Source organism: Stegostoma tigrinum, chromosome 15 (assembly GCF_030684315.1).
Source record: "Stegostoma tigrinum isolate sSteTig4 chromosome 15, sSteTig4.hap1, whole genome shotgun sequence".
Taxonomy (NCBI): domain Eukaryota; kingdom Metazoa; phylum Chordata; class Chondrichthyes; order Orectolobiformes; family Stegostomatidae; genus Stegostoma; species Stegostoma tigrinum.
Window position 1 is genome coordinate 30,086,051 of NC_081368.1, and position 25,412 is coordinate 30,111,462.

A 25,412-nucleotide genomic window follows, 5' to 3' on the forward strand; every position below is an offset into this window, starting at 1 on the left:
GCAAACTAGCAAGGCCCAATATCTTAAGGAGAGAACTATTTGGCGCAGAATAAATGTTGAGTAACAAAAAGGGTTGTATGGCATCACAAAATATAGATCAAAAAGAAAAGGAAGGTTAATGATTTTAAATATCTAAAGTCTCATTTCATTGGCATCTGAAGATACATGTTTATTTAACAGTTGTTGCTTGGATTTCAGACAGTAAAACAACACAGATTAAGCTAAACTAATTCAAGAAAACAAATTAATCTGGAAAAAAAATTCATATGCATCAACGATACCAGTGAGATAAAAATGATTTGGTGCATAAACAACAAATAGTTGCATAACTTGACACTTACAAGGTCAGAATAATTTTGTTCTTCATGACAGCATAGATTCCAATATTATAAATCTTGCTCATATGTGCCAACTATCAGCAACCTAAACCATAGGTCACATTTTTATTTCATAGGAGAAGATAAGAAAAAAATAATTAAAAACACGTCTTTAAAATATAACCTAGATTGGAAATATTAATTAATCCACACTGGCAGAAGGGTGGAACTGGAAACATTCGGGTGACCTGGTGGCTCAGTGGTTAGCACTGCAGCCTCACAGCGCCAGGGACCCGGGTTCGATTCCAGCCTTGGGTAACTGTCTGTGTGGAGTTTGTACATTCTCCCCGCGTCTGCGTGGGTTTTCTCTGGGTGCTCTGGTTTCCTCCCACAGTCCAAAGATGTGCAGGCTAGGTGGATTGGCCATGCTAAATTACCCGTAGTGTTCAGTGGGGTGTGGGTTATAGGGGTTTGGGTCTGGGTGGGATGCTGCAAGGGGCGGTGTGGGCTTGTTAGGCCAAAGGGCCTGTTTCCACACTGTAGGGAATCTAATCTAATCTAATCTCTAATCAAATTCAATGATTCTGTCAAATCAATTGTTTGGAAAGTGAAACTAGAATCTGTCAGAAATATTCATTGTTTTCTCTATTGTTGGTTGCACATGAACTTGAAACAGGAAGTTTTAAAGTGGAATGAAGGATGTTCTTAAAACTCATAAAAGTGGATAAATCCACAGGACCTGATCAGGTGTACGCCAATACTCTGTGGTAAGTGAGGGAAGTGATTGCTGGTCACCTTATGAAGTTATTTGTGCCATCAGTAGCCACAGGTGAGATGATGGAAGACTGGAGGTTGGCTAACTATTTAAAGAAGGTGGTAAGGAAAAGCAAGGAAACTATAAACTGGTGAACCTGACATCGGGGCTGGGCAAGTTGATGGAGGTAGTCCTGTAGGACAGGATTTACATGTATTTGGAAAGGCAAGGACAGATTAGGGATAGTCAACATGGCTTTGTGTGTGGGAAATTGTGTTCCACGAACTTGATTAAGTTTTTCGTAGAAGTAACAAAGAGGACTGCTGAGGGCAGTAACAGCGGACGTGATCGATATGGACATCAATAAGGCATTTGACAAGGTTCCACATGGTAGACTGGTTAGCAAAGTTAGATCACATTGAATGCAGGAAGTAGTAGTCAATAGGATACAGAACTGGCTCGAAGGTAGAAGACAAAGGGTGTCGGTGGAGGGTTACTTTTTCAGACTGAAGGCCTGTTACTAGTGGCATGCCACAAGGATCGGTGCTGGGTCTACTCCTTTTCGTCATTTGTATAACCAATTTGGATGTGAACATAGGAGGTATGGCTAGTAAATTTGCAGAAGACAGCAAAATTGATGGTGTAGTGGATAGTGAAGAGTGATACCTCAGAGTACAATGGGACCTTGATCTGATGGGCCAATGGGCCAAGGAATGGCAGATGGAGTATAATTCAGTTAATCGTGAGGTGCTGCATCTTGGAAAGACAAATCAGGGCAGGACTTATATACTTAATAGTAAGGTCCTGGGGAGCGTTGCTGAACAAAGAGGCTTTGGATTGCAGGTTCATAATTCCTGGAAAGCAGAGTCCCAGGTCAACTGGATAGTGGAGAAGACATTTGTATGCTTGTCTATCTTGGTCAGTGCAGTTAGTATTGGGAATTGCAGCTGTACAGGACATTGATTGGATCAATTTTGGAATACTGATTGCAATTTTAGTCTCCCTGCTATAGGAAGGATGTTCTCAAACGGTTCACTTGGGAACAGATTTACAAGAATAGAACAAAGAACGAAGAACAAAGAAAATTACAGCACAGGAACAGGCCCTTCGGCCCTCCAAGCCTGCGCCGATGGAGATCCTCTGTCTAATCTGTCATCTATTTTCTGAGGGTCTGTGCCCATTTGCTCCCTGCCCATCCATATACCAGTCCAGATATATCTTAAAAGACGCTAACGTGTCTGCATCTACCACCTCCGGTGGCAACGTGTTCCAGGCACCCACCACCCTCTGCACAAAGAACTTTCCACGCATATCTCCCTTAAACTTTCCTCCTCTCACTTTGAACACATGACCACTAGTATCTGAGTCCCCAGCTCTGGGAAAAAGCTTCTTGCTATCCACCCTGTCTATACCCCTCATGATTTTGTAGACCTCATTCAGGTCCCCGCTCAATCTCTGTTTTACTAATGAAAATAATCCTAATCTACTTAACCTCTCTTCATAGCCAGCACCCTCCATACCAGGCAACATCCTGGTGAATCTCCTCTATACCCTCTCCAAAGCGTTCACATCCTTTTGGTAAAGTGGCGACCAGAACTGTACACAGTACTCTCAATGTGGCCGAACCAAAGTCTTACACTACTGTAACATGACCTGCCAACTCTTGTACTCAATACCCTGTCTGATGAAGGAAAGCATGTTATATGCCTTCTTGACCACTCGATTGACCTGCGTTGCCACCTTCAGGGGACAATGGACCTGAACACCCAGTTCTCTTTGTTCATCAATTTTCTCTCGGACTTTTCCATTTACTGGATAGTTCGCCCTTGAATTAGATCTTCCAAAATGCATCACCTCGCATTTGCCCGGATTGAACTCCATCTGCCATTTATCTGCCCAACGCTCCAGTCTATCTATATTCTGCTGTAATCTCTGACAGTCCCCTTCACTATCAGCTACTCCACCAATCTTAGTGTCATCTGCAAACTTGCTGATCTGACCACCTACACCTTCCTCCAAATCATTTACACATATCACAAACAAACAGTGGTCCCAGCACAGATCCCTGTGGAGCACCATTAGTCACAGGTCTCCAATTTGAGAAACTCCCTTCTACTACTACTCTCTGTCTCCTGTTGCCTAGCCAGTTTTTTTTATCCATCTAGCTAGCACACCCTGGACCCCATGTGATTTCACTTTGTCCATCAGCCTGCCATGGGGAACTTTATCAAACGCCTTACTGAAGTCCACGTATATGACATCTACAGCCTTTCCCTCATCAATCAACTTTGTCACGTCCTCAAAGAATTCTATTAAGTTGGTAAGACATGACCTTCCCTGCACGAAACCATGTTGTCTGTCACTGATAAGCCCATTTTCTTCCAAATGGGAATAGATCCTATCCCTCAGTATCTTCTCCAGTAGCTTCCCAACCACTGACGTCAGACTCACCGGTCGATAATTACCTGGATTATCCTTGCTACCCTTCTTAAACAAGGGGGTAACATTAGCAAGGCTCCAGTCCTCCGAGACCTCACCCGTGTCTAAGGATGCTGCAAAGATATCTGTTAAGGCCCCGGCTATTTCCTCTCTCGCTTCCCTCAATAACCTGCGATAGATCCCATCCGGACGGGGGGACTTGTCCGCCTTAATGTCTTTTGGGATACCCAACACTTCCTCCTTCCTTATGTCAACTTGACCTAGAGTAACCAAACATCTATCTCTAACCTCACCATTTGTCATGTCCCTCTCCTTGGTGAATACCGATGCAAAGTATTGTTAAGTAATGTTGCCAGGATTGGGGGGGGGGGTTCTGTGTTATAGGGAGAAGATGAAGACGCTGAGGCTATTTCTTTTGGAGTATTGGAGGCTGACGGACAATCTTATGGAAGTTTAAAAAATCATGAGTGGCACGTTTAGGATGAATAGCCAATAATCTTCCCCAGGATGGGACAGTCCAAAAATAGAGGGTATAGGTTTAAGGTGGGAGGGGGCAGATTTGCAAGTGACCTGAGGGGCAACTTTTTCTTGTAGAGGATGGTGCATGTGTGGAATGAGCTGCCAGAGGAAGTGATGGAGGATGGTACAATTGCAACACTTAAATGGATACATGAATAGGAAGAGTTTGCAGGAATATAGGCCAAATGGGACTATCTTAATTTAGGATAGCTGGCCAGCGTGGATGAGTTGGACCAATGTGTCTTTTTTCATGCTATACAGCTCTACGGTTGTAAGTGTTTATCCCCAAATGAGTCACGTATATTACATAAGGTGTAAAGATAGATCTTAGATTAAAAACAAAAAATCTCACATGAGTCTTCTGGCATTTCTTTGCCTTGGTTTTCTGGGTTGCAGTGGGATTTTTGTTTTGTAAATTAGAAGGGTATTCCATTTACCAAGCCCAGCATTTCATTTTTGGATTTAAAATGTTTGCAATCCTCCCAAGAAATGTAATTTTTGGTTTGAAAGTGCCCAGACTCCAAAGTATTGTAAAAAATGACAACATAAAATGTTAAGAATCAAACTTTCGTCGGGGCCAGTGTGTTCCAAGCTTAATTAGAAAATAAGTTACATTCCTTCCCTATTTCCCTTCATAAATTTATAAATCCACCTCCGCTTATGTCTAGCTGCAAATTTGGCTTTTCTGTACTTTCGGGCTTGCCCCAGCATGTGAAGTGTTTGAATGTTATTAAACCTGAAGCTCAGCTTACAGAGTCATAGACTCAGAGTCATACAGCATGGAAACAGACCCTTTAGTTCAACTACTCTATGCTGCCCGTGTTCCCAATCTAAACTTGTCTGACAAGCCTGCATTTGGCCATATCCCTCCAAACCCTTCCTATTTATGTACTTATCCAAATGCCTTTTAAACATTGTAAGTGTAGCTGCATCCACCACTTCCTCTGGTAGTTCATTCCACTTGTACGAACCAGTCTGTGTAAAATAGTTGCCTCTCATGTCCTTTTTAAATTTTTCTCCTTCTCACCATAAAAATATGTCCCTGACTTTTGAACTCACACACAGTAGGGAAAATACCATTGCTTTTAACCTTATCTATGCTTCTCGTGATCTGATAAACCTCTGCAAGATCACCCCTCAACATCCTAGACTCCAGTGAAAAATGTCCTGGTGTATCCAGCCTCTCCTTCTAACTCAAGCCTTCCATTCCCAGCAACATCCTGATAAATCTTTTCTGACCCCTCTCCAATGTAATATCCTTCCAATAACAGGGCAACCAGAACTGGACACAGTACTCCAGAAGAGGCCTATACATCCTGTACAACCACAACATAACATCCCAAATCCTGTCTGCAAAGGTCAGAGAAATGAAGGTAAGTGCGTCAAATGCCTTCTTATCACCCTATTTACCTATGATGCAAATTTCAAAAAATTATGCACTTGAACCACTAAGTCTCTCTGCTCTACAACACCACCCAGGGCCCTACTTTTAATTGTATAAGTTCTGCCCTTGTTTGTTTTACCAAGATACAATACCTCACATTTATCCAAATTAAACTCTATTTGCTACTCCTCAGCCCATTGACTCAATTGATTAAAACCTCTTTGGAATCTTGGATAAACTTCTTCACTGTCCACTATACCACCAATTTTTGTACCATCCCCAAACTTTCTAGCCATGCCTCCTAAATTTGCATCTGAGTTGTTTATATAAATGACAAACAAAAGTGGACCCAGTACCGATCCCTGTGGAACACAAACTGGTCACAGGCCTCCAGTTCAAAAAACAACGCCTGGCCATCACCCACTGTATTCTGCCAACAAGCCAATTTTTGCACCCAGTTGGCAAGCTCACCCTGAATGCCATGTAATCTAATTTTATTATTTAATCTGCCTGGCAGACCCTTGTCAAAGGCTTTACTAATGTCGATATATAAAAAAAAATCCACTGCTCTGCCCTCATTAATCTTTTTGATTACTTCCTGAAAATCAAACAAGTTTATCACACAAATCCATGCTAACTATACTGAATCAGTCCTGGCCGCTGTCAATGCATGTAAATCCTATCTTTTAGAATCACCTACAACAACTTACAGGCTCACAGATCTATAGATCTCAGGTTTCTCCTACAGCCTTTCTTAAATTAAGGCACAACATTAGGCGCCCTTCAGTCCTCTGGAACCTCACTCTTGGTTACAGATGATACAAATACTACTGCTGGGGGGCCCCCAATTTCTTTCCTAACTCTCCACAATGTCTGGGATAGACGTGATTAAATCTGGAGATTTATCCATCTTTATATTTCCTGAGCCCTCCAGAATTTCCTCTTCTGAAAAGTGAACTGTTTTGAAAGCATCAATATTTATTTCCCAGAGTCCTCTAACCTCCACTTCTTTCATTTAACATCTTTCCCACCTCCTAAGATTCAGCACCTAGACGATCTTGTTGATCTACGGGTCCATATTCTTTTTCTAGTTGCTCTTTGCACTTAATGTACCTGTAGAATCTCTTAAGCTTACCTACCAAGGCTATCTCGCATCGCCTCTTTACCCTCCTGGTTTCCCTCTTAAGAATGCCTCTATACTGTTTATAATCTTCAAGACATTTATTTCATCACTGTTGTCTATGTCTGATATATGATTCTTTTATATTCTTCTCTAGAACCTCAATATCTTTATTCATTCCATTTTTCCCTACATTTACCAGCCTTAATCTTCACTCTAAGTGCAACATAATAGCTCTGAACTCTCATTATCACACTTTTGAAGCATCCCTTTACCTATGAACAGTCTACTCCAATCAACTTTTGAAAGTTTTTGCCTCATATCATTAAAGTTTGCCTTACTCCAATGCAGAACTTTAACTTTTATGGAAGGTTTACCTTTTCAATAATTATTTCAAAATTAATATAATTATGGTCACTATTCCCAAAAACTTCCTTTACTCACACTTCAACAACTTGACCTGCCTTATTTCCGAACAGAAGTTTAGGTTTTACTCATTCTCTAGTAAGTCCATTCACATTTAGAAAAAAAACTTTCATCAACGCATTTAACATATTCCTCACTGTTTAAGCCTTTTACACAATGGCAATCCCAGTCAATGTTTAGAAAATTTCAATCCACTACTGTTATTATCCTGTTATTCTTACATATATCTGAGATATTTCATATTTGTTCCTCAATTTCCTGCTATATCAAATCCCATCAAGGTGATCATTCCCTTCTTATTTCTGGTTTTTATCTATACAGTTTGAATGATCCCTCAGAAATATCCTCTATAATTATAGTAGTCATGTTTTCCTTCATCAAAAACACCATTCCCCCATCTCACTTGCTTTCCTTTCTATTCTTCCTAGTGTATCTAAAATCTGGGCATTGAGCCGTCAGCTCTGCCCTTTCTTCAACAAATATTGAGCCCACACATTATTTTCAATCTAATTCTGTGTCTGAACATGTCATAGACCTAGCGTTAAAATGAGTTCTGAATTTTTAACTCTCCCATGGCTCCATGTCAGCTGTTTCAAGTTGGCATGTGTACAAAGAGAACAAGAACAGTGTGTAGCAATCAGAATAGTACACAGCAAGCCAGCATCACTTTGAAAGAGAAGGATTGTGCAGCTGTCAGGATCACTGTGAAGCAGATTAAGTAAGAAAGAGGGGGATCAAATGCTTCGGAAACAGCAGAAGAGAGAGCACAGACAGCAGCTTCATAAAAAGAAATGTTAATGAGAATGGGAACAGTACCTTTAGAAAGGGCAGAAGAGAATGTAGACTTAGCAGTTTCTCAAAAACATGAGAAAATGGGTCAGGTTCATAAAGAGAAGAGCCAATCTGCATGAGGACATTGAGGACAGGAGTTAAAAATTGGCAGAGAGACCCTTCAACTTCTTTCTTCCTGTATGAGCAAAGTGTGACATCACAGGAAAACAGCAGGATATTGTTGGGTATCTCTTCTGAGACTTTTGATTGGCCAATTGATTTAAATCAGGAGGCATTCTTATAGCTGATGAATACAGTTAAGAAATTTACTGATAAATGTTTAGCATACAAATTCATTAATTAAAAAGTGGTTTAGTAGGTGATGTGCTGCAGCTGTAGTATGTGGGAGGTGGTGGATGCCAATACAATCCACAGTGACCATAGCAGCAAATGAAGCTATTTGAGCAATGTAGACTCAGAGTCATTGAACTGGAGCCTGACCTGTGGACATTGTGACACATGAGCAAGGAAGAGAAATAGTACCTAGAGCCTTTGTTTTAAAAAGGCACTCAGACCCCTTACATCAGTTACACCAAATTTGGTCCATGGTTAAGGATAGAATGGTATGACTGCAAGGAAGGTAAGTACGGAAATATAGGATTTTGCTTTGTAGGAGATACAGCCATAGCCCTTGACCAATAGGTACGAGGTTTTATTCCTCATGTGGACAGAGGCACAGCTTGCATGCCAGATTGGCAAACCAACCAAACCACCATGGTATGGAGTGCAATTCAAGTAAGGGAGAAAAAAATGAAATATCATAGTAATAGCGGATAACATAATTATGGGAATAGATATTGTTTTCTGCCACAAAGGCAGAGAATTATGAAGGCTGTATTTCACACTTGGTAAGAAAGCTTAGGATATTTCCTGGACTGGAGGAGAACTTGGAGTGGTGTTGGAAGGATCCAGTTGTGATCCTTATAGATATCCATGACATTGGTGCAACTAGGAAAGAGCTCCTGCTGAGGGATTATGAGCAGCTTGGGGCTAAATAGAACATAGAACAGTACAGCACAGAACAGGCCCTTCAGCCCACGATGTTGTGCCGACTAAATGTTTTGACAAAGGCAGAACAACAAATGTAATAACCTCTGGATTACTATCTGAACCACATGGAAATTGGCATAGGGTAAATAAGATTGGAGAGCTAAATGTGTGGCTTCAAGATTGGTGTGGGACAAATGGGTTCTGATTGATGGGGCACTGGGGTCAGTACTATGGGAAAAGAGATCTGTTTCATTGGGTCAAACTTGGCTTGAACCAGACAGGGATCAGTAACTTGGTGAATTATATAACCCGGGTTGTAGATGGCACTTTAAAAATAAATAGTGAGAAGGGAGGTTTAAATTGAACGGAAGTTTAAAAAATCAAAAAGGTGCAGATGAAGAGGTGAATGTGATGGGAAGGGGTAGAAAATATAAGCTGAAGACTGCAGCAGAACCTGTAATCAGAATAAGTAATTAAAAGGAAAAAGTCAAAAATTAAGGCTGCTTATCTGGATGCAGCTGTAACAAGAGGAATTGACATTACAAAGAAAAATAAATTAATATGACTTGATAGCTATCACGGGGATTTGCTTCCAGAGTGACCAAGGCTGGGGACTCAATATTCAAGGGTATTCATATTCCACAAGGACAGACAAGAAGGACAGGAGGTGAGGTAGATTTGTCAATACACATGTGGCAATGAGTAGTAATAGAAGAGTGATGCATCCTAATGTGGACCCTAGTTCAGGAACAAATAAGGAACAGCAAGGTTTAGAAGTCACTTATATGCTTCAGAGAATTCCCTCATTGTGGAACAAAGTATAAATTGGAAAATAATGGAGGCATGTTAGAATGGCACTACAATAGTCATCTGTGATTTTAATCTGCTTAACGATTGGACAAATTAATTGAGTAATGGAAGACAAATTATGTGAGTGTATCAGAGATTGTTTCTTAAAGAAGCATGTTACAGAACTGAACTGGAAACAGACATTCTCCAATTTTATAATTTGTAATGAGGTAGGATTAGTAAGTGAACTTCAAGGGAGCAGCAATCACAACATTGTAGAATTTCAATTCAGTTTATGGGATAGCAAATGAAGTCTGAAACCAAAGTCCTGAAATTAAATTAAAGGCAATTACAGATGTATGAAGAAAGAGTTATCTAGATTGGGCTGGGAAACAAACTAAGGGGAAAGTTAGTAGCTGAGCAATGGCAGAAATTAAGTAGATATTTCATAATAGAACAACAGATTATTCTGGTCAATAAGAAGGATGAATAACTTGAGGTAAATAAAGGGAGTTAAGGAAAGTAAAATAAAAACAAAGTTGCTGGAAAAGCCCAGCAGGTCTGGCAGCATCTGTGGAGGAGAAAACAGAGTTAACATTTCGGGTCAGAACTGATGGTGGCTGGGAAAAGGTCAGTTTATATGCAGAAAATAGGGAGGTTGGTGGGGTAGGAAGTAAATGAAAGGATAGGGCCCAAAGAGGTCTATATAATTCAGGGTCTTCTGCTTGCAAAAAAAGACCCTGCCTGCCACTTCAATGTACCACCCTGCTCTCTAACCAACATCTCTGTCTCCGGCTTGTTCCAGTGTTCCAGTGAAGCCCAGCGCAAGCTGGAGGAATAACACCTCATTTTCCACTTGGGGACCCTACAGCCCTCTGGGTTCAATATTGAGTTCAATAATATTAGGGCCTAAACTCTCCCATGTCCCAGAACCCCCACCCCACACACCAGGCCTTGTTACCACACAGCCTACCACTACACACCCCCGTAGTCACTAACAGTCCCCATTAACAACTATGCACCCTCCCAGCCTGATCATCAGCAACTCCTTTGCCCGTTCAACTGTCTTCCTCTCTCTTTGGGCCCCATCCTTTCGTTTACTCCCTAACCCACCCACCCCCCCATTTTCTGCATATAAACTGACGTTTTCCCAGCCACCATCAGCTCTGAGGAAGGGTCTTCGGACCCGAAACGTTAACTCTGTTTTCTCCTGTACAGATGCTGCCAGACCTGCTGAGCTTTTCCAGCAACTTTGTTTTTGTTCCTGATTTACAGCATCCGCAGTTCTTTTGGTTTTTATGCAGTTAACGAAAGTATCCAATCAAAAACTAAAGCATACAAAGCAGCTAAAACTAGTGGTAGACCAGAGGGTTTGTGTTTATTTTTATGAAACCAGCACTGGATGAATGAAAAGCTAACAAAGAAAGAGAAAATTGATTGTGTAAGTAAATTGACAAGAAATATCAAAACAAGAAGCAAGATTTTCTACGGGTACATAAAAAGAGAATAGTTAAATCGAGTGTTGATGCTTGAAGGTTGAAACTGTAGAATTGACAGCAGAGAGCAAATAAATAGCAAATAATTTGAACTAAACTTTTGCATGGATGAAGACACTATAAACATCCTGAGCAAAAAAGAAAAATAGGGTGCAAATGGGAGGAAAGATCTTGTAACAGTCTCAATCATAATCACAAAATAGTTGACAAACTAATAACAATAAAGGCAGATGGGTCACCAGGACATGATGACCTGTATCCAATAGTTTTAATGGAAATGGCTACAGAGATGATGGAGATATTGGTCAGAATATTCCAGGACTCACTGAATTCGGGAAGAGTTCTGGCAAGTTGTAAAACTACTGACAAGATGCCCATATTCAAGGGGGAGGATTGGGAGGTGGATAGAATCAGAAAAAAACAAACTACAGACAGGCTAGCCCAATATCTGTCTTTGGGAAAATTCTAGACTCCATTTTTCTAAATATAAAAACATAGAAAATAGGAGCAGGAATAGGCCATTCAGCCCTTTAAGCCTGCTTCACTGTTCAATACAATCATGTCTGGCCATCCAACTCAGCACCCTGTTCCCACTTTCTCCCTGTACTCTTTCATCCCTTTAGCCCTGTATAGAAAGAAAGTCACAGAACATTTAAAAACAGCTTAACATTATCAAACAGTGTCAACATGGTTCAGTGAAACAGAAATCATACTTAAGAAATTTGCTAGAGCTCTTTGAGGGTATTAAAAGCAGACTTGATAATGGGGAATGGGTCGATCTACTGTGTTTGGCTGCTCTGTGCGTATTCGATAAGGAACCACATAAAAGGTTATTGCACAAAATGAGAAGGGACGGCAATGGGGTAATATATTAGCACAGATTGAAGATTAACTAAGACACTGAAGACAGAGAGTCAGGATGAATTAGCCTTTTTGGTGTTGGAAAGACGTAACTGAATGCCACAAGGATCAATCTTTGCATTTCAATTATTTATTATCTATCTAATGACTTTGAACAAGGGGGTAGAGTGTACTAGAGTTTAATGTTTCCAAAGGTGCTGATGATAGAAATGTAGGTGGAAGGGTGTGTTATAAGAGGGTGTTAGGAATCAAGAAGATTACATAGAAAGCTGAGTAAATGGCCACTTAGTAGATGGGGTTTCCTGTAGGTAAGTCTGATGTCATGCACTTTGGCAGGGAGAATAAAAAGGCAAGCCTTATGTCATTGGAGAGTACTTCAAAAAAATACAGTGAAGAGAAAACTGGGAGCTCTTGTGCATGAAATACAAAATGTTAGCAAAGAGGTGCAGCAGGTCATTAAGGAGGCAAATTGAATTTTGGGAATAAGGGAGTCTTGTTTCAATTGTACAGGGGATTAGTGAGGCCAAACCTGGAGAACTATGTCCAGGTTTTGTCCCTGTATTTATAAGTACTGGATAGACTAGCATTGGAGACAGTTCAAGAGAGATTCACAAAGCTAACTCCTGGGTTGAAGGAGTTGACTTATCATGGATGGTTAACAGGCTCATCCTTTACTCATTATAGTTTAAAAGAATGAGGAATAATCTTTTTGAGACGTGCAAGATTCAGAGGAGAATTTGGCAGGGTCGATATTGGGAAGGTGGGGGAATCTTGCACCTAGGCACATAGTCACAAGTTAAGAGGACAACACATTTAAAACTGAAAGAAAAACAAAGTTGCTGGAAAAGCTCAGCAGGTCTGGCAGCATCTGTGGAGGAGAAAACAGAGTTAATGTTTTGGGTCCGGTGACCCTTCCTCAGAACTGTCTGAGGAAGGGTTCTGAGGAGGCATCACGGGATCCAAAACGTTACTTCTGTTTTCTCCTCTACAGATGCTGCCACACCTGCTGAGCTTTTCCAGCAACTTCGTTTTTGTTCTTGATTTACAGCATCCGCAGTTCTTTTGTTTTTTACATTTAAAACTGAGATGAGAAGGAACTTTTTTTCTCAGAAGCTGGGGAATGTCTGGAATGCTTCTCCAAAGAGTTGTGGAGGCTGGGGCACTGAAAAAATATCGGGGAAGAAGATAGATTTTTGAAATATCAGTGATGATGGCTCTGCTGAGCCACCACAGAGGAACGGTTGAAGCCTAGGGTAGATCAGGTAATGATGGTTTTGAATGGCTGGTCAGGCTTGAAGGGCTGAATGGTCTATCCCACTCCCATTTCTTATGTTCTTTCTGATTGAAACATACAAGATTCTTAGAGGGTTGTCTTAGTAGATGTGGAAACATTGTTTCTGCTTGTAAGATCGCCTAGGCTAAGGTCACAATCTTCAGTGTAAGGGGTTACCATTTAAGATAGAGATGAGGAGGCTTTTCTCTGTCAGACGACAGCCAATTTGTGGATTTTTTTAGCCTAGAAAACTAGATCATTAAAAATATTCAAGTCTGCAATCAGCAGATTTTCTACAGGAAAGAGAATCAAAAATTATGAGCAAAAATGCAGGAAATTGGATTTGAGGATCAGCCACGATCTCACCGAATGGCAGAGCAGACTTGATGTGGTGAATGGGCTGAATAAATATCTAGTGCTTCGCAGAACAGTTTCTTTCTGTTTTCTGTATCTAAGCCCTGCATAATTGTGAGCACTTCCATTAAATTTCCTTTATGGCTGTACCAGATTATAAATAAAACTTTATTTTTGTATTCTTTACTTCTATTTTTAAGGCTCAAGATCTCATACACCTCTTGAATTTTTTTTGTCAGCTTATCCCTCCAGCTTGCATTATTTCTATGCATATAGGAAGTCTTTGGGTTAGTTAGTTCAGATCGTTGCTCAACTGGTTTCTAAAGCAGAATGATGTCAGGAATGTGGGCCCAATTCCTGTACTGGCTGAGGTTACCATGAAGGTCTCTTCTTCTTAACTTCTCCCCTCATATGAAAAGTGGTGACCCTCAGGTTAAACTGTGATCAATCATGTCTCTCTGATGAAAGAGTTGTCCTACAGTCTGTTAAGATTATGACAACATTTTTTACCACCAGGTCCATTTGTTCCTGCACCCATTTAGAATCATTTCATGTATGTTGCATGACCATTCTCCATTCTTCCTATCAAAATGTTTTATTCAATGCACCTTTGCAACAAATTTCATCTGTCATGTGCCCATTCATTACATTAACATGACTTCCCAGGACAGTGTTGATGGAGTGTTACACGATCTAAACTGGCACCTTTAGGATAAAATGTTGAACTGAGTTCTATGGTCCTTTCTAGGTGGGATACAACATTATCCCTCAACTAACTATAATAATATGTAGCTATCACGTTGCTCTTTGTATGCAAATTACCTGTCATCATTCCATCCAAAAAATCCCATATTACAACAGTGACTACTTCAAAAATACTGTATAGGCCGTAAATCATTTTCAATCTTGATTGAAAGCAATAAACAAACCCATGCCATTTTTTCCCCTTTATCACAGTTAAGCTACATCACTTACCTGGGATAAAATGTTACTAACATCACATTTCATGATATCAACTGAACTGATTAAAAATTCAGTACATTGTCAATAATAAGCAAACTGTTGTGATAAAACTACTTTCAAAATAATATTCCAAGAAGTGATCCAGATAAAGCCCAAGATCACAAATGTCTTTTAAACAAATTTTTCAGCTTGCCCTTTCACCTTTTGCTTATGCCCATATACCAACGGACCGTTTTGATCCTGAACCCACTTTAGAATCATAACGTTTATTTTATCTCACCATTCCGGATTCTTCTGAACAAAATGAATCATCTGATAGAGTCCTAATTTTAACTTGAACCAGCAAACTTGTTTCAAGAAAGTGCCTCAAGAAAATGGTTCAACACCTCCTTTCCAATGGCAATCACAAACGGGAATAAATGCTGGATGGTCTTTCTTATTTATTCTTTCAATGAATATAAATCATTGACCCTTATTAGAAATGTCTTGTGATAATTGGACTAGACTTGATTGAACAACCCACAAGTACTTTAGCTTCGCTGCCTAGGCTTACACATTAAGAATGAATCTGCTGAGTGTTTCCGGCATTTCTTGTGATTACTATATTTAAGAATGGGCACATGGGCAAAGTACTGGAGGGCTGTTGGCACCAGTGGAAATCTCTCCATCATCAGTGAGTGCCTTTAGGAGAGGACTGGGAAGCAGCAGAGAGAAAATAATGTGAATAAGATATTAGTCATTTCAAATGGTGAGTTGAGGAACTGAGCGTGCTCATGCAGAAGTGCAGTCACAATATTGAGCTGTCGGAGCAAATTAGAGTACAGCGTGAATAAAACCTAAGAGCTTGGAGCTGAGACCAATTTTGACCATTGATGAGACTTTTTCAGAAAATATTATTGTTACAAATCACTTTAATATCTCAGAAACCAACCGGAATAGCATTGAAAACAACTGATGTTTTACAATGATTGGCCATTAGCATCCAAGGCATGTAAGTCAGCTTTGAATTTTTTTTTCAATTCGAACTCAATTTGGCTCAGACATACAATCAATAAATGTATCCCAATGAGCATCAAAGGGCATAGAAGTATTGTTTAACTAAAGAGAATAAGAGTTTTTTTTGTTGTCGATTAACTAGCTCAGATGATTAAGCAGAAATAGTAGTGCTTTTAAAGAAAAACCAGATCACCTGCCAAGCAAATTAGACGGCACCAGAAGAACCACGATAAAAGTCATTAGCGAAGCTAATCTGTCTTTGATTTGAATGTTTGATTCAATTAGTTAGACCAATGGAACTACTGGCAAAAGCCTATAGAAAAAAAAGCCAAATATTTACAGTAAACTGACATCACAACCTAGACAGCATACTGTTTCAGAGACAAGAAAAATCCTTCTAATTAAATTCATAATTGAGTACTGATCTACACTGAGACACTTTGAGATGGCCTTACTAATTGCTGCATGAAACTCACAGCTTAGGCCTGTTATTGTGTCTTCACTCATAGTACATTAATATAAATCAAGTGCACTCTTTAAAAAAGCATTAAGGATGCCAACACTGGAATGAAATTTTATCCAGTAAGAATCTTTTGGAGTTGTTAGCTAATGCTATTTACAGGTAAATTATACATCTATTATTTACGAATTCTTAATAGCTGTTTACAATGTTATTTTATTTATTTTGCTGTGAGAGTTCTCTGCATAGCCAATGAGGGATGAAAAATGATATTTTCCTTCATCAGATAGGCAATTGGTGGGAGATGACAGGACTCATTAAAATTACTGAAGATTTGCACATTTATTGGTGAAAATCACTTTTTATTGCAATGCTAATCCTCCAATATTCTCTAAACGGGAAGGAGACAATGGGTTTGTTGGCTTTGCTCGGATCTTCCCTGGTATCAGGTGGAGGTCCGTCCAAGCCACAAGTGGTCCATGATCACAACAAGAAGAAATGAGAAACCCCATTCACACAGAAGGGTCTCAAACAACACCAGTATTGGTTTATTGACTTTACCAGTTTGCCTCACATAGTTCTTCCTGCAAGCTGGGTAACTGTCGTTAAAATGCTTTCCATTGTCTACTGATATTTGAAGAGGGTGCTAAAAGCATTTGATGAAACAATTATAGGAACAAAATGAAAGGAACAGTCAGAGAATTGGAATGCACCACCTGACACCTTATGCGTTTGTGTTCCTGACTGTGATATTTTGAACGAACTTGGGCAATTATAAAAATAATTTACCTTTTCTCAAACAAACAAAAATATTTTAATTTTTATAACAATGATACAATGTAGTTTGCTGTTCAGAAAATTAATGAAGGATAAATTGGAAAATATCAGATTGATTTAAAGAAGAAACTTACCAATGACATAAGCCAGGAGGAGAGCTAGAGTTACAGTAATGGCTGTCGCACTCAGTGCTGTGCACTTCCAATTGCAGCACTTGTAAGGTTTGTTGAAAGTGAAGGCAGGTCTGGAAAAGGTACTTCTGGGAAGGGGCCTTGGAGGCGGAGAATAAACAGTATTGGAGGTCAAAGGATAGCTTGGATTGGTAGTACCATAGAGACTGGATGTACCAGATCCTGGTTTAAATAGGAAATGCCTATAGGAAAAGAGAGAAAGAGATGAAACAGGATCGAAAGAAAGATATATGCTGAGATTGTTACTGATTTTTGTCTGTCCCTCATACATTTGAACAATATTAACATTTGATTATGATGTGAAAAAAATGGTCTTTGAACCTTCTAACAAGAACATTGCATTTAAAGAGAATCTTTCACATTTTCAACAATTATTAGTGAAAGTATCTAACCATTTGTCTAAATATCGGAAAGTCAAGGATAAATAAGAATAGTTGCTTCCACTAAAAATACTTCCCTCTGAAAGATTACTTCTGTGGCAGTATTCCACTGCAATTTGAAAATCATTATTATACCACTCCTTGATGTTTGGAATACTTATCACTGCTTAAGGAACCAAGACCTTCAGGTTTCCTTACAATCTACATTTCATGATTTCACTGCAACATTCCTGGCTTAGTTTTTTAATTACTTATTTACTCGTGGAATGTGTGCGTCACTGGCTGGCCAGCATTTATTGCTCATCCCTAGTTGACCTTGAGAAGGTGGTGGTGAGGTGCCTTCTTGTACTAAAAGAACTGTGGATGCTGTAAGTCAGGGGCAAAAACAAGATTGCTGGAAAAGCTCAGCAGGTCTGGCAGCATCTGTGATGGAGAAAACAGGGTTAATGTTTCGGGTCCAGTGACCCTTCCTCAGAACTCTTTCTGATGAAGGGTCACTGGACCTGAAACATTAACTCTGTTTTCTCCGCCACAGATGCTGCAAGACCTGCTGAGCTTTTCCAGCAGCTTTGTTTTTGTGCCTTCTTGAACCTCTGCATTCCATGTGCTGTTGTTAGATCCACATTGTCCTTACGGATAGAATTCCAGGAATATGACGCAGTGACACTGAGGGAACAGTGATATATTTTCAAGTCAGGATGGTGAGTGGCTTGGAGCAGAACTTGCTGATGGTGGTGTTCTCATGTATCTACTGCCCTTTTCCTTCTAGGTGGATGTGGTAATGGGTTTGGAAGCTGCTGCCTAAGGATCTTTGGTGCATTTCTGCAATGCATCTTGTAGATAGCACACACTACTGTTACTGAGTATCAGTGGTGGAGGGAAAGGATGCTTGTGCATGTGGTGCTTTGTTCTTATTATTGTGTCAAGCTTCTTGAATGTCATTTGAGCAGGACTCATCCAGACAGCTGGCGGGTATCCCATCACAGTTTTGACTTGTGCGGCATAGATAGTGGATAGACTTTGAAGAGTTACTCACTGCAGTATTCCTAGCCCCCGACCTGACCTTGTCGTCAATATCTTTATATGGTGAGTCTAGTTGAGTTTTGATCAATAGTTGATAGTGGTGGCTTCAAGGATGGTAACACTATTAAATGTCAGGGGATGCTGATTAAATTGTCTCTTGTTGGAAATGGTCACTGCCTGGCATATGTGTGGTGTGAATTTGTTCAAACATATTGATTCAAAGTAATCTGTTAGCTTTCCCAAATAAAAGACCTGCTGAAATGTCTAAATGAGGACTTCCATAATTAACCAAGTTGTGTTTTTCAGGGAAGACGTGAATGCTGAGAATGAGATGGAAAATACGTGTATTCCCAATCCACTTTCATAGAATCCCTACAGTGTGGAAACAGGCCATTCATCCCTCCAAAGCGCATCTCACCATGTCCAACCCCCATTGCTCTATCACTGTACCCCTGCCTCACCACCGAACAATTTAGCATGGCCAATGCATTTGACATGTGCATCTTTGGGCTGTGGGGGGAAACTGGAATATCCGGACAAAACCCATACAGGCACAAGGAGAATGTGCAAACTCCACCCAGGCAGTCACCCAAGGCTGGTATTGAACCCAGGCCCCTGGTGCTGTGAGGCAGCAATGCTAACCACTGAGCCACCGTACCTTTCTCTAGAAAGCCTCTTTGATTTGGCATCAAATCCATTACTTTCAGCATTCCTTCCATTCACCTCAGACACACAGTACTATCTACAACACACACTGCAGAACTCACCAATGCTCCTCAGCATATTTCCAACCTGCAACCTCTGCTCCCAAACAGATGCATGGAAATGCTACCACCTGTAAGTTGCCCTCAAAATGCACACATCATCCCGACTTGGAACTGAATCTCAGTTCCTTCACAGTTGGGGGGGGTGGGGGGAAAAATCATTGAACTTCTTTCTTAACAGGGGCCGTCTTTAAACTCCAAGGATGGCAGTGCTTCAGGAAGACAGCTCACCATCCACTTCTCCAGGGCAGTTAGGGATGTGCACTATTTGCTGGCCTTGTTGTGGGGGAAGAGGGTGGGGTGGGGTGATTAAAAAACAAACTGGTTATATGGCTCTTTGTCATATTGAATCTGTTGCAGATGAGGAAAGAAATGAACACAGGGCCCTGTTGTTGTAGCAACACTAAAGCATGTTGTTTCAGAACCAAAATTTAGGTTCTGAAACCATCTAATACTGGACAGTGCTTATTACGGCTGAACGCTAGACTGTTCAGCTATCTGGCCATCCTAACCCGAGCAATGGGCTTCAACAAAACATTTCATCTGAACGACAGCACTTCAACACCAAAACCTGGAATCCTCTGACTTGGAGACGCAAATTGGGCCATCATCATTCACAGCCAAAACCTTGGACAAACGTACTTATCATTCAAAAAAATGACACTTAATAATTTCATTAAGATGCATTCCTTTATTTGTCTTCCAATTTTACTGTTGATTAGATTAGATTACCCACAGTGTGGAAATAGGCCCTTCAGCCCAACAAGTCCACACAGCCCCTTGAAGCATCCCACCCAGATCCATCCCCCTGTAACCCACACACCCCTGAACACTACAGGCAATTTAGCATGGCTGATCCATCTAGCCTGCACATCTTTGGACTGTGGGAGGAAACCGGAGCACCTGGTGGAAACCCACGCAGACAGGGGGAGAATGTGCAAACTCCACACAGACAGTCGCCCGAGGCTGGAATTGAATTCAGGTTCCTGGCACTATGAGGCTGCAGCACTAATCACTGAGCCACCGTGCTGCCCCTTGCTTTATATATGCCTGAAAATGTTGCCCCAGTGGAAGCAGACACAGTGAGCTGTCCCCAGACTTAACCTGACATGCTTATCCAACATGTGTCATGCTGAGATATTATGATTACCAGGAAGAAAGTGTACTGGCCACTCTTGACATAAAATTAACACTTATAATGTTCATATTCCCATATATGAAAACTGATTTTCTCCATACTTTGCTGGTTAATATTGATTTTCAACCCAATAATTTTAAGGGGATGCAGGTGTAGTAGCAGAAATGGATGCCAACTGCCTTGGCATTGTGTCTTGTTGTACGAAGAGAACAATTTGGTGCTCAATGTCAGTAAATTGAGTTCAGTGGATATTCCTCTCAAGTTGGATTAGAACAGTGTCAAGACTTGTCAAGGACATTGATTTTTCTTCAAATTAATTGTCACAAGTTGTGAACATCTCTTCACTCTGAACCCTCTGTAGTTATATAACAGAGTTTCTGGATCAGTCTGAACATCTCTAAATTGAGTTTTAAAAATAAACATATTTACAAATATATTAACCAAGGCTTCGGTATTCGAGCCCCTCTCTTAAATAGAGAAAACCCCAGATGGATATTTTAGAGTGTTTGTCAAAGTGCTCCCAAAATGCTGCTGTGTACCAGTCCCATTTGTCAAACCATATATTTTAAAGCTGGATAAAGGAAATGATAATATGTCAAGTAGCTCATTAGTGGTTTAGATGCCTCATGTCTTCTGGCACATTTCAGGTGTCACACACACCTCTGAATCAGGAAGTTGAGAGTTCCACACCATTCACTCTGGCAGGGATTTAGTGCTCTTTATTCTCAGAATGACTGACTTCAGCATTGATTAGCTTCCTGTCCCCCCCCCCCCTGCACCAGTGATAAAACTCAACAGATCAGACACCAATGAGGTATTTCAAGTGCTGACCAAGGATCTTCTCATCCAGTTAGGGACCTTACTGCTGGATTGCCGTTCCACCTGAGGTTGCTGGCCAATTAGAAGCCAGTAACTTCAGGGGACTGCTGGACACCCAGGCTATGAAGCCGAAAGGGGCTGAAACAGTGTGCAGGTGCTTGTATTTTTCTTAGAATGTTGCAGAAGAGGATGTTTAGAAGCATCAGCAGGGGTGTGGTTTTCAGCAGCCATCCCACTATCTCCTTTCCCATCTGTCCATATTGGGCCTCTCTAACCCAACAGACTGGGCTTCTTGTGAAACCAACCATTTCTCTTGTCTGTGAGGAAGACAGATAATTTGGTTGGTGGTGTGTTGAGGCTCTACAGGCCATTAACTTGATCATTTCAGGGTCTTAATTAGAGGCAAGAAAGTTGACGTGGACCTTCCTAACCAAACTTTCACTGCCAAGGCGGCAAGAGGGGCCTGAATATCGCCATGGGGACAACTTGGTTAGTTACTTGTCCCTACTGTCATGTTCCTTGCTACCTGTAATGAGGGGAGAATTGTATGTTGAAGACAAATTTCAGGCGAGTACTGCAATACAGTGCTGAGTGAATACTGCATTATTTGAGGTGCCATCTTTCAGATAATGCATGGCCCTGCCTACCCTGATGGATGTCAATGTTCCTGTAGCTTAGTATGAGGAGGAAGAGTTTTCCTTCTGTTATCCCTCAACCAACATCACTAAAAAGACAAGTTATCTCTTCATTAGCCCATTGCTGTTTTGTACAATTTGTTGCGGGAAAATTGATCAGGGTACTCACTCGACAATGTTCCATTTCCCTCCTAGGTGTCACATGCCTAAACATACCTGCTGGAAATCTGTTGGCTTCTTCTTTACAGCTAGCTGATGAAAGTATGAGCCATCTACTGTGTTAAACAGTGGCCTGACTGACAAAGCAGTTTTTCCCAAGTCAAACTGACTTGAAGAATGAAGAGAACCAGAATAGGTAGAAAGAGCAGACAGGTATCTAAACTTTTAGTTTCATTTTCCCTGTTTAGGATCTTTACCCTGGCCTTCCTCCAGTCATTCTGATCATCGGATTGTTACAAGAAGTCTGCAACACATCTAAGTCCCTGCACAGTTCTTTCACTTCATGGTAATAGCCTCCTGCCACGCAACATTACAGTTGTACTAGACAGCTGCGACTAACATTGTACTCTCTAATTTTGTTTTGAGTGCACAGGTGACTTATTTTTTGCCCAGCCACGCACACATAGTAATTTAAAGCGGCAGATTATTATGCCACTATACAGATTACAGGAAACATTGGCTGCTAGCCACAGCTTTGGATGCTGAGCATGCAACAGACAGGGGGCATAATGATGGTGATAAAATCTCCTGAGCCTCAAACTGGCAAGGTGAGAACAGTTTGCTGCTTGTTTCAGTCAGGCTTGTACGTCAGAAATTAAATGCTTCTTTCCTCACCTCGATATCATTTTAGTAAACTGCCAAGATAGCTTTTTTTGTCCTTTACCTGTGGGTTTTCATATATCAGAAATAAAGGAATCAAAGTAAAATAAGTCATCAAGTTGAATGAAGATTGCTGTGCAAATAGGCTTGTAGAGTTCCTCCTTTCATTCAATTCACCTCTATATTGCAAATCATCATCAATAAATTGAGTATTATTTGAGTGTGTGGCAAATAGCACACTTAACCATATCAAAATCGCTGCCCAAAAAAAAGCCTGATAAAGGATTTGAACAGAAAGACAAAAGTTGTGGGTGAAATTTTTCTAATGCTAGTCATACTGTAAGGTTGATTAATCTTCAAACTGTAGCCCAGATGGGAAATGTGGAAGGATATAGGGATAGAAAATGCTGTTGAATATAATCTGAGGGGGAGTGAAACAATGTTTGTGATGTCATTTACAGCATTTTCACAGTCTTTCTGGCTGGATATTCATTTCTTTCGTAAACTGCTTTTACGCATAAGGCAATTAAGTGTTTTTTTTCATTTAAATACTGAAAAGATTCATGCAAAATAGACAGCTATTACATCAGAACTAAAACATGTGCCTAGGACAATAAAATATGGTACCAACAAGTTAGCTAAAATGCACTGATGAATGAGAACAAATGCCTGGACCAGTGAAAGAGTATCAGTGTTTCAATTCATTTCTGCAAGGAGCAACAATGTAGATGAATTCAGAATACAGGAACTGTACACGAAGAACATAACTCATGCCTTAGGAAATAGTTAAGTCAATCCCTGCAGGAATGACTGTTTTGTGGCAACATGACCAGTTCTATGCAGTCATCTTGGAGGAATTCTCTGCCTTGTCATTTTCTATGAAACATTCAGCAACTCAAGAGTCACCTACAACACAATCAATTTTATCAATGAAAACATCTCTTTGAAATGATGAGATGGCAGGGATACTGGGGTCCAGCATATAAGGCTCCCTTCTGTCCAGATTCAATACTGGGAAACTGGATGCAAGACGTCATAAGAAAAATTTTTACTTAACCCCCTCCAGTCCTCAAGTCTGCTCCCGTGCAGCTCAGTGATTGGAATTAGAATTAGAACTGGAATGTGACTTTATTGCCATGTGTGCTCAAATGTACAATACAAGAGTACATTGCAAAGTGCACCAAGTTGCCTTTTTTTTAGAATCCCTACAGTGTGGAAACAGGTCCTTCGGCCCAACAAGTCCACACCGACCCTTGGAGCATCCCATCCAGACCCATCCCCCATAACCCACGTAATCTACACATCTCTGAACATTATGGGCAACTTAGCCTGGCCAAACCACCTAGCCTGCACATCTTTGGCCTGTGGGAGGAAACCAGAAGAAACCCACATAGATGCAGGGAGAATGTGCAAGCTCCACACAGACAGTTGCCGAGACTGGAATTTAACCTTGGTCCCTGGCACTGTGAGGCAGCAGTGCTAACCACGGAGCCACTGTGCTGCCCTAAACTCTCATTCTCTGACTGGGAATCAAATCTGGGTTGCAGCAGTGAGAACGCCAAGTCCTAACCACTAGACCAGGGAAGATGCTCGCATACAATTTTGGCTATGAAAGCAGAATTTAAAAAAAACAAATGAAACAGAACCAAAAGGAAAGAAAACTGTCCAGATCTTCTTAAAGTCCCATCTCAAAAAGGTGCATGCAATGCTCAGCCAACTTGTGAGTCTCAAATTGATTGCTAGGAGGAAATGTGCTCTTGCTGCCACTGCTAACTCAGGGCCAGGAGGAGATTTGACGCCCCCTGCTGATCGCTGAGAGGAGATGTCCCATCACTACTGCCACTAAGCCCGATCACCAGGAGAAGTCACAACCTTCCTGCCACTGCTGCTGCCAACTCCTTCCACCCGGAAGGTGCCACCGTTCTGCGCATGGCCTACTCTTGCTGATTTGCCGTTGCTGACGACCCTGCCACAAAAGGCTTCAAATAACAGGAAACAAAGAAAAGGAACAAAGGAAAAAAAAAGACAGAAAAAGAGCAAAAGCAAAAAGAAATAAAAAGGCAGATCGTAGTGGATGAGCCCTGGGCTCGGGAGCCCAAAGGCAACCCTGCCACTCCACCATCTTGGATTCCCAGTACTGACACATATTATGCTGAAGGATTGTTGCCCAGTGGTGAAATAACAAGGGAAGATGTACATGAGGTTATTATTGCTTAAGATGACATTATAACTGGTTCTTCCAGGCCAACTATTCCAGCAAATCTGCAACAGATGCACCAGTGTGTCATTGAATGGTAGACCGACTTGAAGCAGTTACGAGCCACTTTTAGAACCCTTAGATGAAAGCGTGGGACCATATGAATCACAAATGACTTTTACTAATAAATCCAGCTAAAACAAGCCTTTCTTTCCCTCAATTATAAATTAGATGTTAGCAATTACACATGTTCGCATACAGTGAAACACATCTTTCTTTTGCATTGTCAACAAAACTAAATAAAATTCAGCTTATAAACAAGGAATATATTATGGGGCAGAACCTTACAGAGTTCTGAATGACGTAGGTTATGACCAGATGTGTGGCAGAATTAGGAAAGAATTCTGGCAAGGCCCACCTTGACATGGGTAGCATCTCACTCCATCATTTATGGTCTTCACAAACGGTGTGGCAAGATGTTCGTTAAGAAGTGGTGAGATACTGCATGTTAAATGTCTCATTAATGTCACAACCCACGGTATTAAATACAGACTCCATCTTACCAAACTCACTGAATAAGCTCAATGTTGAAAAAGCCCAACAAGGAATCTACAGTGAGATCCTGGTGGATTCAACTTGCCACTTGCTCTGACCAACCACCCTGGTGGAAACCCCAGGTACGAACATCATGGGACAC

At 40.8% G+C, this 25,412-nt stretch overlaps 1 protein-coding gene across 13 annotated transcripts in view; it reads right to left on the reverse strand.

Moving 5' to 3' along the window:
- tenm1 (teneurin transmembrane protein 1) overlaps positions 1-25,412 on the reverse strand; it is a 2,164,854-nt gene that overhangs the window by 216,013 nt on the left and 1,923,429 nt on the right. For all 13 annotated transcript variants that reach the window (XM_048544387.1, XM_059651404.1, XM_059651405.1 and 10 more), the window contains one exon: positions 16,884-17,122. In XM_048544387.1, the coding sequence (XP_048400344.1) occupies positions 16,884-17,122 (239 nt within the window). The remainder of the gene's footprint in view (positions 1-16,883; positions 17,123-25,412) is intronic.